The following is a 16,316-nucleotide window of genomic DNA, read 5'->3' on the forward strand; positions in this document are numbered from 1 at the left end:
AGCCATTAATGTTAACTTTGCATTGTTATTTATGGCATGAATGCTTGCTATTATATGGTTGAACTATGATATTTGTGATATGGTTGCTCCTTGCATTTGTTGCCATGGCCTTACATGTCGAGGTTGCCTATTTATAAGAAGATTAGTTCTCCTATGATAGCTAATGTTGAAATGCTTTACAATGATGCATGTTGTTGTTTTGGTTGATTGATCTTGCTACTGGGATTTTATTGAAATCTCATCTCCCATATGTAACCTAACATTTTAGGGGCTGAATCATCAAAAGGAAGGCTGCAAATCTAAGGATAAAAATGGTGATGAACCATGAGGAAACAATTATGTTTGGTCATGTATAAGTATATGTGCTTGATGCTATAACCCTAAGTAGGATGCCAATTTCAATCCACTTTTTTATTAAGTTACCGAATGCATTAAATCACAAAATTTGGTATGAATGTAGATCCCATTCTAAGCTTCAATTTGATATGTAGCACGTTAAAAATGGCCAACTATACGATTTATAATGATTTTTCAAAGTTAAGGTCCAGAATATGGAAAAAGAGTTTTTACCAAAAGGACAGAGGTGACTTTCATAAAAACCTGACACTTTTTCAAATAGAATTGGTTCACAAGATTATTTTTCCTTGAAATAGAATTCAAAGAGCTTTCTATAGAATTTTGAACCACTCCATTTTGATTTTTCTTGATTAAGTTATGATTTTTCAAAATTAGATTAGAAAATTAGATTTTTACCATATGAATAGTAAAAATATGAAAATCAGCGTCTTTTTGATATTTTTGAGCCCACGACCATCCAATGTGGTCTAAAATGTCTCAGAATAAATTCTAAACCATGCTAGAAGTAAGGTGTAGCAGATACTTATCTGTCTCTTTTGCCATTGACCATATGAATTTGTGCAAAATGACTCCTTTACAAAGTTCTTGGATTTAACTATCTATTTCTTCTAACAAGTACCATCTCATCAAAAGGTTGCTTTCTTTGAATCTTTCTAACATCACAAAATTTATAGTCAACTCCTTTAAAGAAGCTATTTGTGCTTGCGAAAATTAAGCTAAAAGATTATTGGCGGGAATGGTTCTGTGAAGAGTATAAGAAGAAGAGATGAAGAAGAAAGTGATGCACGATGTCTTCAAGACGTAGGCAGTACTTTTCTTTAGACTTAATTCACACCTACCTGTTCTTATCTTTTAGGGTGCAAGTTGGGTTGACTGATGAAATTTCTTCAGGATACAATGAAGACCCTGAAATATGAATTGGACTTCCAAGATTCAAGAGAAGACAACAATAACCTTTACAAAGTGATAATTTAATTCTATCTCTGTGTGCACTCAAAGAAAGTTGAGTTTGATCTTTGTGTTTGTGTTGTGTTGTCTCTAAAATGAAGTGATGGTAAGAAGTTTATATAGATCATAGAATGATATCTTGAAGAGATACTTTTTAGAATAATACCTTGTTAAATGAAAAGTTACAACCATATATTAATTCATAAACCAACATAATTTAAATAAATAAAATGTATTTCATATGTAGGGTCTTTTAGTATTGTAACTTCTTACATAACTCTTCATATAAATATATTAATTTATATGAAGACCCAACCCTTTATATAAATATATTAATTTATATGAGAACACAACCCTTCAAATAAATTTATTAATTTATATGAAGACGTAACCCCTAATATAAATTTATTAATTTAATAAATTTGCATATGGATATGACTTTTTAAAAACACATCTCTTCATTTTAAAAATATTCCAACAGTTAATATAGCTGACTTGATGCCATTTTTCGCTATCTTGTCATTACTATGTTGTATAATTGTTAAGGTGGGAATACGGGCTGGTCTTGTAGGGCTAGCAGGCTTAAAAGGGCTAGCCCTAGAGGGTCAAAATTTTAAAAAATCCCAATTTGCTAGGTCCGGCCCTTAATCTAATGAGCTCAAGGCTAGCCTGCGGGCTTTCAGCCCGTTTAAGAAAAAATTTTATTTTTCATTTTTCTCACATTTTTATAAAAAAATAAAAATAAACCAATAAAATTATTAATAAAAGACATAAATATGAATAAAATTAAGTCACAAATACAAAAAAATCATTATATATAAATATCCATCAACATCTAAGAACATCTAAAATATTCATTAACAAGATAACAATATTTAAAAGTTTTATCTATAGTGTAAATGTGCAATAAACAAACACTGTCATTAATCTTTTGAAACTTCATCATCACCATAATCAATTACTCTTCTTTATAAGTATACTTTTCTTTCGTAACAAAAATATCAAGTTTTTTTTCTTTGTAGAAATTTCACTTTTAAATTTTGTAATCTAGCTATTATTTTACTTTAGTTTGAGAAACATTGTTATTGAAACTCATAAATTTCTAATTCAAATTATAGAATTACAAGTTATATACGTATAAAAATACTCTCTTATCAAATATATATAGTTTAAAAATATCAACACATATAATATAAATCAAATCATTATTAAATTCCAAATTAACCCATTTTTTAAAAATTTAATTGGACAAATTGTTGTCTAAAACTAAATAAATCAAACCATTATATGAAATTTAATTTTAAAATGATAATAATAACTAAATATTTGAAATATCATTAACAATGTAAAAAATTAATAATATTAGAATTACACAAAAAATTTTAAAAAAAAACAAAAAAAATTATAAAATGGTCTAAATGGGTTAGCCCTCGGCCCTACAGGGTCGACCCATTTAAGCCCTCAGTCCTTAGGGCCAGTCTTGTAGGGCCTATTTTCCATTTGAGGGAGAAAATTTTAAACTCAGCCCTCGTAATTTTCAAGTCTAAACGGGCCGCTATGACGGGCTTGGTTTATTTTCCCGGCTCTACCCATTGTGGGATTTTTTTAATAACTAATTGCTTATGTGAGACTACATAATATGGCTGTTCACATGATGAAATAGAACCACGATAGGTTTGTCCCGGTCTCATCCTGGTATATAAGGAGGGACTGGATTTCCATACCTTTCTATTTTTTTTGACAAATCATTGTAATTTTGAGCTTGGATTTTTTTTTTTGATGTTGAAATATTTGTTTTTTATTAGGCTTCTGAAGATAAAAATAGTTACAAAAATATTATCTAGAAAGCCCAATTATATAATGTAAAAAATGTAAAAACAAAATTGTAAAAAAAAAAACACTATACAATGGCTTTATAAATTTTTTTATTAAGAAAGGAGATCTTGTTGAGATAACACTACAACTTAAGAGCTGAAAATCATAATAGAAACTAATTATCATTATTATTATTAAGTACTTTTTTTTTAAAAAAAATCTTGGGATGAAACGGAATGGGATGACCTTATCACACGTCACGTCGCGTCCCGTCCCATCTCAATCATTGATTTGTCTCGTCTCATAGTGGTCTCATTCCATTTTTTTTTGTCATGTACTGTCCTGTCTTGAATTGGTCGGGATCAGGATGAGATGGTTGGGACAGGCCAAGCTGAACATCCCTACTGCATAGTAATTTTTTTTTAAAAAAATACATATATTTCTTCATTATTCTTCCCTAATAACACAACTGCATGAAAAAAATTTATTTCTTAGATCAATTAATATATGGAAACGCCTACATGATTCTTTAAATTTTCTTCATCATTAGTAAATTTCATCTCTCTAATTGTTTAATAATTTTTTATGAGAATTATCCTACAATCAGTATGGTACTGTTATCTGAATCAGCTTTGGACTTTAAATATGAAACTTTTAACCTTGTTTTATTCGGATTTTAGATTTTTATGTTCTAAGAATAGTTGTATAAAGTTGTTTTTCAAAACAAATTTTAGAAAACAAAAAGGGTTAATTAATCTGCAAGTCCTTATAGTTTCAACGAATTTTGAATCAGGTCCTTATAGTTTTTTTTCTTTTTATTAAGTCCTTATACTTTTACCTTTTTTTAATTAAGTCCTTGTATTTATTTTTCTTTTAATTAAGTCCTTATAATTTCACTAAATTTTAATCAGGTCCATGTAGTTTTAATTTTTATTTATTAATTAAATATAAGCTTAATTAAATAGATTAATACTGAAATATAAAATATTAATAATTAAATTAAATTAATAATTATGTAATAAAAAAGTAATAGAATTAATTAATTCAGGAAAAGTTTTTAGAACAATTAATTTTTTTGCTGAAAAAATTAAAATCATTATAATAATTCAATATCTTTAGAATATTATTGTTTATAAACTAATATCAAATAATATATACTACTTTATGTTTATATAATAGTACTATTAGAATTTATAAAATAAAGAATAAAAAATTCAGGGATTTAATTAAAAATAAGGTGAACTTATAAGGATTTGATAAAAAGAAAAATAAATGCAAGGACCTAATTAAAAATAGGTGAAAGTATAAGGACCTGATAAAAAGAAAAAAAACTATAAGGACCTGATTCAAAATTAATTGAAACTATAAGGAGTTGTGAATTAATTATCCCAAACAAAAATTAAAAAATATCTGCACTTTGAATGATTGCTGTAAAAAAAAAAAAAATCATATTTTACCAGATTGAGAATAGAGAGCAAGTTTCGACAAGTTTGAGTTCGGGAGGTTAGAGCTGGAGTGGTCAAGTTGTACGCCGCTTGTTGCTTGATTGTAGAAAACAAAGATAATTTTACAGTATAAAAAATAATATATATATATATATATATAAATCCATCCATCCATCCATCCATCTACCTATCTATAAGTTGTTCTGATTTTTTTATTTGTTAAGTAGATTCCTCTTTTTTTAATACAAAAATTTAATAAAGAATTAACTATCAAGCAAAGCTTTTTATTTTTAAAAACAGTTTTCTTGGAAATAGAAAAATCAAACAAGGCTTTTATTATTTGGGCCTTAGCAATTATGTTTCATTTATAAGGCTTGAATTATAAATTTTAGTTAATTAAGGAACCTAGAGTTACTACTATGCATTCTTAAATAATTCAAAGAAACCAAATGAAATTAGTTAATACTTTTAAAACATTCTAATCTTTATAAATATACCATTTATTAAATGCATTGGACTTTTTAAACCGGGAATAACTAAAATTAATGAGGATCAAATACTTTTTTAATTTTGTTAGGACATTTTCGGAATAAATAGATTAATTAGTTATAAGTGATATATCTTATAAATTGAAACATAAAACCTTTAAAAACATGCCTTATGATTATAAAGTAAAATTTCAAAGAAGGAGGTTGTATTTTGTCATTAAGGGGTAAAGTATGCATACATGGACTGACTAATAATTCATAATCATTAATATAAATAAAAGCTATTCCCTCCTATTTCTAATATAAAAATTGGCCGGGGAATTGTTTGCAAAAAAAAAGAAGCTTGGGGAATTAGATTTGGTATTAAATACTACATTCGGATCTTAATTAAGATCCAATTGACTAATTTAAAAAGATTAAGAAAGTTACTTAATTACTTTAAACTTTAAAATATTTATGTTTATGGTTTTTCTCCAAACTAATTTGCCTTACTTACAAATTGATATATAATCTAATGATATAGATGAGTATTTTAGAAAAATCATGTACCATATGCTATAATTAAAAAATTTGGTGACTTTCTTAATATCCCTAAATTAATCAATTAGGTCTTATATCAAGAAGCGGAGGTAGTATAAACAACTCAATTTAATGTCTATCATATTTATTTTTTTTTCAAATTAGTTTACCAAACTTATAAATCAAGTATATACAATTTAATGTTATATGGGAGTATACTAAGAAGATTAAGTCACATTTATTATAACTAATTAATTTATATAATTTTTTTAATTTATTCAGACTAGTTGCGTCCCTCTTATATTAAGAATCACGAAGAATAAGCCTTTTTGGGGGGGGGGGGATTTGAAGGTAAGTGTCGTGATAGAAATAAACCTTTCAACAACATCTACTCCTAGATTATTTCTCTTCCAAAAGCTCCTATACTAAATTTTCGATGCTCAGTTCTTAAAATTTAACAAGCACATAATTCGTGCAATTTCGAAGCTCATGTACGTCTCTACCAAATTCCGACACTTCATAAATGTGAGATCCTATCTCTCTTAAAATTGAGTTTTCTCATTCTGCATCTGTTTAATATTGCTCATTGCGAAGGTAAGTCTCTTAGGTTTGAAAACCCTAGTATCAATCAGATGAAGAAGAAAACAACGAAAGGCGTCAACTTATTCAAGTCACTTCCAACGTTTTACAGATAATTTACCATATAAATTTAGGCCTTTTTGGTCGATGATAGGGATTTTTATTTTGGCATATAATCTCAGTAAGATGAAGAAGCTAAGGACGCGTAAGCTTGTTTAATTAGGTTTTTAAAATAGTTTCCTGATTGTGACTCTGGTGGATTCTCACGTACGTGACATCGATCTAACCCTACTCTCTCTCTCTCTCTCCCCCCCCCCCCAATCTCTCTCATTGAAAGCGACCCCATAAATACATAATCATGTATTCTTGGTAAGCAACACTCTCTCTTTCTCTATGAGCCTTTCTTCTTCTTACCCCTCCTCCTCCTTCTATCTCTCTGTAACTCCACACTTCTCATAAATACTTTCTTTCTCCATGTTCTCGAATTAAGGCCATCTGAGTCATATACTGCTCTATCTTGAAAGCTTCTCGTAGCAACCTTTGTTATTTATGTGTGTGTACAGATATGTGCGTACACAGCGTATGAAAACTTGGCTTCTGTGAGTAGAGAGAAAAGCGAGCACGTGGAAAGAGACCGATTTGAGCTTGAATCATGCTTTGGGAGGACCTATCCAACATGGTTTTATGTGCTACAAGTAAGTTCAGATCTTCATCAGTTTACTCGGAAGTTTTGTATATTCTTTTGATAATATCAGTTGATCATCACGCACAAGAATATTATCTGGTGTGTGAATCCATATTCATCTCTTTTATTTGCGCAAATGTACGTGTTTATATGCTTTTTTATTTCTACTAGTTGAAGTTCAAGTGTTTGATGATTTGTGTTACTCTAGATGGATGAGTTTAATTATATTTTCTGCCTTGTTGGCTTGGAACTTTGCATTGAACTATTTTGATTATCCCGCGTCTTGAGTTTTAATGTTATTTGATATTTTCCCCCCCTTGTTTTCATCTGTGAGGTTTGCTATGTAATTAGTCATTTTCCAATGAGCGAGCAATTAGTCTTGTGAATGTCTTGTGGCTTTTCTAATCATTGATTGCTTAAAGTGACCTATCATGTGCAGTATGTAACTCTGATAAAAAAATTATTCCAAGCTGAATAATTCAACACAAGATTTAACTTAGCTTGTTCAGCCCTTTAATAAATTATAGTAAAATATTGCCACTGAACATCAATCCAACATGTAAAGAAAGAATCCAACACCCCACAGGAGCGTGAGTTTGAGTTTCTTGTCGTTACGAAAGCCAAGTTGGTCTATAAATTATACATACTACTTCTGTAACTATTCTTTAGTCTAAAAAGCCTTCTTAATCCAAGACAAAAAAAGCCTACTGCATATACGTGTACTCATTTCCAGTTTATTGAAACTTTCTTTCATGGCAAAAAAAATATAAATAAATACTACTGACATACATCGATCCTAGGAGAAGGAATTGATTTCAGGTTCGGCTTGATGCAAAAGCAAAAAATACTTTTAGGAGAAGTATCCCTATTCAAACCCGATACAATAATAATAGATATGAGATATTATATTAAGAGACTAATAATTTTAAAATTAAATGATCCAAGATATATTTTTAAAATTAATAGACCAAATTAAAACATATATATGCACACTCATAAAAATGCCTCATGATAAGGTTGATTTTTTTTTTTTCTATGGACTCCTCTTTCCATATCAACCGGACATATTCCACATGCATCACGACACACTAATTTCTATAATAAAGTTCCACAGGTTCATGGACTAACTATTTTTAATATATATTCAATCATTATTATGGCAAAGAACCCTGTTCACTGGGCTCCACTTGACCTGCCCCACCTATCATCAATGCTGTTGGGTTGTGTGGGACCCATGTATCCGCCTGTTTAACACACACCCACACGTTATAGGCGTAAATAAAAATCAAATTTGTATTCCTCATCTGCCGCATATCTTCAGCGTGGAAAAAAGGCGGAAGCAAAATGGGATTCTCTAAATGAGGGGTCATCTTTTGTACTTTCTTATGTTTTTGTCCTTTTGCTAATTGGGACATTAATGTGATTTGGATCTGGACCACTGCTGTGCATAGCGGCAATACGATAAAGATAAATAAGTGGCTTGAAAGCCAAACTTGGTGCCATGTGCTGCGCAGTCACCATGTGATGCAGATGATGGATGGGACAAACATCTTCTAGTTCATTTTTTAAAAAGATGATAAGAATAATAATGATGATAAAAGTTTTTCTTTCTTAAAAGAAAAATTTTAACAATTTTTCAAAAGTGAAAATAATAGTTTTTTTTTTTGGTCTACAGAATAGTGTATGATAGTAATTATTATGCCTCCTTTGATTGAGAGCCTACTTCTATGGATTCTAAATATGTTTTGGCGTGGTGGCTTTCTTGGAAGCTGTCTTATATATTGGGATTTTATTCCTGAGCTAAATAAAAACAATATGATTTATCAAAGTAGGGTGATCATTGTAATGTTAATTGCCCTATTGGGACATGAAACGTTATCCAGGGTTCGCTGTACAAAGAGACTTTTATAAGATTTTCTGATGTCTTGAGTTCATGAATTATCACCGCTCAAGAGTTCTTAGATTTGTTTCTTTATAGGAGATACAATTATCTGTCCTTGTTATGCTGAATTTTTCTTCATAGTTAAATTCTATTTTCGTAGCATCATGCCAATCATAGCTGTGATCCTATGTTTCAGTACAGCACTGTAACACCTATCTCCTCAATGTTGTACTTCAGGTCTAACATTAGGCTCACCATGCATGTTGGAGAATGTAATGCTGCCAGTGGGAATTGGGTTTTTATCAATATGGTTGATTCAAATTATAATAAAAGGTGTGGAATCGATCAGGAAGAGGAAGAACAAGGTCTCAGATCAAGACACAGAGATTCATCCCACCGTGCTGGAGTATGGTTTGGCTTGCAAAACCAGTATATTTTGCTGCACTTTACTTCTTGCAGTTCATATCTTGTTGCTTCTGATGGTGGTAAAAGGTGAGACTCAGTGCAACTCAAAACTTGTGGTTTTTACATCAGAGACAGTTCTGGTATTAGCATGGGCAATCACATTGATATCAGTGTGCAAGATGCCCAAAGTCAATGTAAAGTTCCCTTGGATGATAAGATCATGGTGGGTTTGCAGTTTTTTTTTGTGTATTATCAACTTAGCCTTTCATAGCCACTTCAGAATGAGCAAAAAGAAACAGATTGGATTGAGGGAATATGCAGATTTGCTTGGCCTTCTTGCTTCAACGATTCTATTGGGAATTTCAATATGGGGAAGAACTGGGATCGTGTTGATTGCCACGGATGGAATCTCTGAGCCACTCTTGAGTGAGAAAAGTGGCAAGGATTCAGAATCTCTCAAAAGGGAATCTTTATATGGGAAATCTACTTTCCTTCAACTCATTACATTCTCATGGCTCAATCCCTTGTTTGCGGTAGGGTATAAGAAGGCCCTTGAACAGAGTGACATTCCTGATGTTGCCATCGAAGATTCTGCGGAATTTCTATCTTCATCCTTTGATGAGAGCATAAGAAATGTCAAGGAGGCTGATGGGACCACAAATCCATCTATCTATAAGGCGATCTATCTATTTGCTAGGAAGAAGGCTCTGATCAATGCATGTTTTGCAGTGGTAAGTGCAGCAGCATCATATGTTGGCCCATACCTAATCACTGACTTTGTGAGTTTCCTAGCCGAGAAGGGAAGCCTTGGGTTGAATGAAGGATACTTGTTGTCACTTGGATTCTTATGTGCCAAAATGATTGAGACAATAACTCAGAGGCAATGGATTTTTGGCGCTCGACAAGCAGGTCTTCGCCTTAGAGTGGCATTGATATCACACATATATAAGAAGGGCTTGAATCTATCTAGTAAATCGCGCCAAAGACACAGCGGTGGTGAGATCATGAACTATATGAGTGTAGATGTGCAGAGAATCACAGACTTCATGTATTACATAAATGTCATATGGATGCTTCCAGTGCAAGTAACTTTAGCGGTCTGCATTTTGCACACGAACCTTGGCTTGGGTTCATTGGCTGCACTAGCTGCTACGCTGACAGTTATGGGTATGAACATACCTCTTACAAGAATACAGAAGAGATACCAATCTAAGATCATGGAGGCTAAGGATAATAGGATGAAAGCCACATCAGAAGTCCTTAGAAACATGAAGACCCTGAAACTTCAAGCTTGGGATACTGAATTCCAGAACAGGTTAGAAGAACTGAGGGCAACAGAATCCATCTGGTTATGGAAGTCATTAAGACAAGGAGCATTTTCTGCTTTTATTTTCTGGGGATCACCTACATTTATTTCCTTAGTAACCTTCTGGGTATGTATGTTGATGGGGATTGAACTAACAGCTGGAAGAGTTTTATCTGCATTCGCCACATTTCGGATGTTACAGGATCCTATATTTAACTTACCTGATTTACTCAACGTGGTCGCTCAAGGGAAAGTTTCGGTAGACAGAATTGCTTCTTATCTCAGGGAAGAGGAAGTTCAACATAATGCCATTGAGTATGTTCCAAGGGACCATACACAGTTTGATATAGTTATTGAAAAAGGAAGATTCAGCTGGGATTCTGAGCCAAGCAATCCAACCCTTGATGGAATAGATTTAAGAGTCAAAAGAGGAATGAAGGTAGCACTTTGTGGGACTGTAGGTTCTGGAAAGTCTAGCCTACTTTCTAGCATTTTGGGCGAAATGTATAAGCAGTCTGGGACTGTGAAGATCGGTGGAACAAAAGCTTATGTTCCGCAATCACCATGGATATTGACTGGGAATTTTAGGGACAATATCACCTTTGGAAAGGAATACAATAGTGTCAAGTATGAGAAGACTATTGAAGCATGTGCATTGATAAAGGACTTTGAGCTATTCTCCTGTGGTGACCTGACAGAGATTGGAGAAAGAGGGATCAATATGAGTGGAGGACAGAAGCAGAGGATACAAATAGCACGTTCAGTATATCAAGATGCCGATATATATCTCTTTGATGACCCTTTTAGTGCTGTTGATGCTCATACTGGAAGCCACCTCTTCAAGGTCAGACTTCTGTAGATTTATAAATCAAATTAACTCAGTCTAGTAAGTAATATTTTATATATTCTGCAGGAGTGCCTTATGGGGGTTCTCAGAGAAAAAACTATACTTTATGTTACCCACCAAGTAGAGTTTCTTCCAGCGGCAGACCTTATTCTGGTATGTGCAGGGTGATATTTTGTTTCTATATTTACTTCACCACAAATACAATGTGGCAATATATCAATTTATGTATTGAACTATTCTCTAGAAATCGATTTACTTGACATGTGATACAACCGACCTGTATATGGAAACAGGTGATGCAAAATGGAAGGATTGCACAAGCTGGAACATTTGAACAACTTCTAAAGCAAAATATTGGATTTGAAGTTTTAGTTGGAGCCCATAACCAAGCTTTAGAGTCAATTCTCATGGTTGAGAATTCAAGTAGAAAAACTCTAAACTCAGCACCCGAGGGTGAATCTAACGACAATTCTCAGTCAAATTCAGAACTTTCTCACACTCAACATAACATAGAGCAAGGAAGTCCGCCAGAGATCAATGAAAAAGAAGGTAAGCTTGTGCAAGATGAAGAAAGAGAAAGAGGAAGCATCTCAAGAGAAGTTTACTGGACCTATTTGACCACTGTCAAAGGGGGTGCTCTAGTTCCTCTCATACTTTTGGCTCAATCTTCATTCCAAGTACTTCAGGTTGCCAGTAACTATTGGATGGCTTGGGTTTGCCCTACATCAAGTGATGCCAAGCCTACATTTAAAATGGATTTCATACTACTTGTTTACATGGCACTTTCTGTTGGGAGTGCATTTTGCGTGCTCCTAAGAGCCATACTAGTGGCAAAAGCAGGACTTTGGACTGCACAGAAATTATTTATCAATATGCTGCATAGTATTCTTCGAGCACCAATGTCATTTTTTGATTCAACTCCACATGGCAGAATTTTGAACAGGGTAATGTGACCAATTGCTAGTTTCTAATATTTATTTTAGCATCTAGATATAGCCACTGATTTTTTTAAGAAAACTACTATAACATAGAGTAAATAATGTCTGTGTGGGGGAATGCATGTTACTTTCAAGCACAATTCCTGTAAGCGAAGGCATGCAAATAATATCTCAAGAGTTTGTTAAAGTTTCTAAATAATATCCGAGAGTCGTTTTCTTCAAAGTGATTCATAGACTCAGAATTTTTTTTGCAGGCCTCCACAGATCAAAGTGTGCTAGATTTGGAAATGGCAACCAAGTTAGGATGGTGTGCTTTCTCAATAATACAGATTCTGGGTACCATTGCAGTGATGTCACAGGTGGCATGGCAAGTATTTGTCATCTTCATTCCAGTAACTGCAGTCTGCGTATGGTATCAAGTATGAGATCCTTTCTTTATGGTTTCAGTTCCTATAAAATACTACCTTTGCTCCTTAATATAGGAACTACTTTGGGTTGGATTTAGTCTTAAATATGAGACCCTAAGCCATTTTATCTCTTATATTTATCAGTTTTTCCAAACTAATTTAACTAACATATGAATTGATATATGATCTAATATTATATAGCAGTATTTTATGGAAATATATCACATTTGTTGTAATTAACTAATTTAATTGACTTCTTCAATCTGCCTAAATTAGTTAAGTAGCTCAAATTGATGTTGAATGGTGCTTCTTTCTGCAATCTTGTACAATATTAGCTGCGTGATATCCTGGCTAATGTTCAAGTATTCTTATTTCAGAGATACTATACACCAACAGCAAGAGAACTGGCTCGCCTGTCACAAATACAAATAGCTCCAATTCTGCACCATTTTGCAGAATCATTGGCAGGAGTAGCATCAATTCGAGCTTTTGATCAAGAAGGCCGTTTTGTATATTCAAATCTTGAGCTCATTGACAGCTACTCAAAACCGTGGTTCCATAACGTATCTGCAATGGAATGGCTTTCTTACAGATTGAATTTACTATCCAATTTTGTTTTTGCCTTCTCACTGGTTTTGCTTGTGGTCCTCCCAGAAGGAATCATCAATCCAAGTAAGCAGAACTCTTTGCTTTACAATTGCTTTATCATATGAATAAGTTTGAAATCTTTACTGCAAGAGAAGTAGTATGATGACATCATTTTAAAGATTATACAGCCATTGGAGGCGATGATAGTTCTCAATAGAGCACTTATTCCTTCAAGCAACTCTTTTCTACAGGCATTGCAGGGTTGGCAGTAACTTATGGGATCAATTTGAATGTCCTGCAAGCTTCAGTCATATGGAATATATGTAATGCAGAAAATAAGATGATATCTGTTGAAAGAATTATTCAGTACTCAAATATCAAAAGTGAAGCAGCTCTTGTAATTGAAGATTCTCGGCCTCCAAACAACTGGCCTGAAATTGGAACAATATGTTTCAAAAATCTGCAGGTTAGAGATCACAGACCAACCTAAACATGAACATAAATATATACAAGTTCAATGTGCTCAAGTGTTTTCTACTATCTCTTCTGCTACATAATCATGCTTGGCAGATACGTTATGCGGAACATCTGCCCTCTGTTCTGAAAAGCATCAATTGCACATTTCCGGGAAGAAAGAAAATTGGTGTCGTGGGACGAACTGGAAGTGGAAAATCAACCTTAATACAGGCCATTTTCAGGATTGTTGAACCTTGGGAAGGAAGCATCGTAATTGATGATTTGGATATATGCAAGATTGGTCTACATGACTTAAGGTTGAGGCTTAGCATCATTCCACAAGATCCCACAATGTTTGAAGGCACAGTTAGAGGAAACTTGGACCCACTAGAGCAACACTCCGACAAGGAAGTGTGGGAGGTGAATAACTAAACCAAACAGTAAAAAACAAGAATAGTTAGGATGCTGTTATATACGCCCACATAAATATATTGCATGCTTATTCTAGAGGTCAAATAGTTAACAATATTATTAAAACCTTTCTACTATTTTAGGAAGGTTTGTGTATGTTTTGAAAACAGAAGGGGAATTTGTATAATTTCAACAAAACTAATTCAAGATCAGTATAATTTACTATTTATTTCACGGGATCTATGTGTAAGTTTTTAATGTGAAAGAAAGGTCTGAGTAGCTTCAACAAAGCTCAAGGCAGGTTTGTATCGGTTTTGAAAACAAATGAGAAGTCTATGTAGTTTCAACAAAATCTAACGAAATCTATGTAGTTTAATCTGTATATGTACTACATTATTATTCTAGAGATTAAATATAATCTTGCAAGTTTTTTAATATTGAGCTGTGTGAAGTTGGTTGCTGGTATATCAGAAAGCTTTTTATTCCTTAAGATTGAAACTTTTTCCCTAATATGTAAACAAATCCTTCACCTTCAGGCTTTGGATAAATGTCAGCTTGGTCAGCTCGTGAGATCAAAGCAAGAGAAATTGCAAGCCTCAGGTTCGATTCATCGACTCATAGGATTTTTGCAATTTTATCAATCAACCTTCCCGGTACCAATCATTTCTAAAATGATTGACTGTATTATTATCAGTGGTTGAAAATGGAGAAAACTGGAGTGCAGGCCAAAGGCAACTATTTTGCCTTGGAAGGGCCTTACTGAAGAAGAGTAGCATACTTGTGCTGGATGAAGCAACGGCATCAGTTGATTCTGCAACAGATGGAGTGATACAGAAGATCATCGGTCAAGAATTCAAAGATAGAACTGTCGTCACAATAGCTCATCGAATCCACACTGTTATCGATAGCGATTTGGTTTTGGTTCTAAGTGATGGTAAGTCAAACACGTCATTGACAAGTGAAGACACACTGACATATCCACAAGCACATACTCAGTAAAATTATGAGTAGGTTACACATATTTCTCTAGTTTCATTAAAAAGATACATGGATTTTTCTTTTATTCTGAGGACCTACACTAACTTGTAAAGTATGCACATTCACAAGTTTTATTAAAATCACCTAGAATTCTCTTCTATTTTCAAAATGTACCCAAGCTTTTTCTGAAATAGAGAAGAGGTGCATGTACAATTTTTGTAAAAGCTAGTCATGTTTACAGTTTACTCTTATTTCAAGGGGGGGTTGTGAATGATTTAAAAACAGAAACTTAATTTGTGTAATTTACCTTCTGAGTGTAGAAGAAATGAGTCTATATTTTGAAAATATGAGAGATTGATGTAGTTTAACCAAAAATTACCGAAACTCTGTCCCATTTACTCTCAAATCATTAATCCACTTGTCTGATATGTTTGACAGGAAAAATCGCACAGTTCGATGCGCCATCGAAGTTACTTGAAAGAGAAGATTCCTTCTTTTCCAAACTCATAAGGGAGTACTCAAGAAGGTCACAAAGTTTCATTAGCTTGGCCACTCAAAATGGCCAATGAATATAATAAGTTGAACAGCATAAGGAATTCAATCTATTGGATATGGCCCCAGTTAGTCACATTTAAGGCCACTGATTAGTAGGCATTTGAAATGGCCCCAAAGTGAAAAAAGAAAAGGAAAATTCTGAAGCAGCAATGGCTTCATTCTGTATTGCTTTAGTTATTTGGAGGCTTATGTTCAGGGGAATATATCACAGAAGCATTAAAGCTTCTTATTCTTATGTTGTACTCATGATATATGTAGTTTAGGTTAGATGATTTGGGTTGAGTTGGGCGCTGTAGATGCAATTTGGTTTTTAAGCTTAATTATTGGAGAAGCTATTATGCATGTGTAAGTCTTTAATAATCTGGATCTTTTGCATCAATGGCAATCACAGAGAGACAAGCTCCATAGAAATAACAGATCTCATGTTTATTTATTTCTTTCATTGATGGCATGTTTTGCAGAGAGAAGATAGGTATCCAAAACTCAGTTTTGCATTGTAGAAGCAAGAAGGTATAACTGCACAAGACCTCTCTTCTCTTACTTCTTTCCTTGTTTCTTTCCTTTTCTTTTTTTTTGATGCCACGGGTATTATTCTGTTAGGGGCAATCTTGTGTTTTTGTTTTGCCTTTTATTTTTGATGTTATGTTTGGCAAAAGTCTAAAAGAGAAATATTTTTAGAGCAAGGAAAAAACCATAATATAGAATAA

At 33.1% G+C, this 16,316-nt stretch overlaps 1 protein-coding gene across 2 annotated transcripts; it reads left to right on the top strand.

Moving 5' to 3' along the window:
• The first annotated feature begins 984 nt into the window (after window positions 1-984).
• On the top strand, window positions 985-16,051 carry LOC114759022 (putative ABC transporter C family member 15). 2 transcript variants are annotated; one of them, XM_028948129.1, is made up of 12 exons: window positions 985-990; window positions 1,124-1,130; window positions 9,752-11,273; window positions 11,343-11,429; window positions 11,570-12,220; window positions 12,469-12,633; window positions 12,999-13,293; window positions 13,461-13,675; window positions 13,780-14,085; window positions 14,613-14,676; window positions 14,771-15,010; window positions 15,493-16,051. In XM_028948129.1, the coding sequence occupies exons 3-12, from the start codon at window positions 9,981-9,983 to the stop codon at window positions 15,621-15,623; spliced, it is 3,447 nt and encodes a 1,148-aa protein (XP_028803962.1). In that variant the 5' UTR covers window positions 985-990; window positions 1,124-1,130; window positions 9,752-9,980; the 3' UTR covers window positions 15,624-16,051. The 2 variants fall into 2 exon arrangements, with proteins under 2 accessions (XP_028803962.1, XP_028803955.1); XM_028948122.1 differs by lacking the exons at window positions 985-990; window positions 1,124-1,130 and adding an exon at window positions 6,538-6,846 and having other exon boundaries at window positions 8,956-11,273.
• Window positions 16,052-16,316: the final 265 nt, after the last annotated feature.

Source organism: Neltuma alba, unplaced genomic scaffold (assembly GCF_004799145.2).
Source record: "Neltuma alba isolate B1F8T4 unplaced genomic scaffold, ASM479914v2 tig00001555_pilon, whole genome shotgun sequence".
In the NCBI taxonomy this organism is placed as follows: domain Eukaryota; kingdom Viridiplantae; phylum Streptophyta; class Magnoliopsida; order Fabales; family Fabaceae; genus Neltuma; species Neltuma alba.

Coding starts and splice junctions, on each gene's coding strand:
- LOC114759022 (XM_028948122.1), top strand. CDS start 6,804: ATGCTTTGGGAGGACCTATCCAACATGGTTTTATGTGCTACAA. Junction 11,274..11,342: donor CTGGAAGCCACCTCTTCAAG/GTCAGACTTCTG, acceptor TATATTCTGCAG/GAGTGCCTTATGGGGGTTCT. Junction 12,221..12,468: donor ATGGCAGAATTTTGAACAGG/GTAATGTGACCA, acceptor TTTTTTTTGCAG/GCCTCCACAGATCAAAGTGT.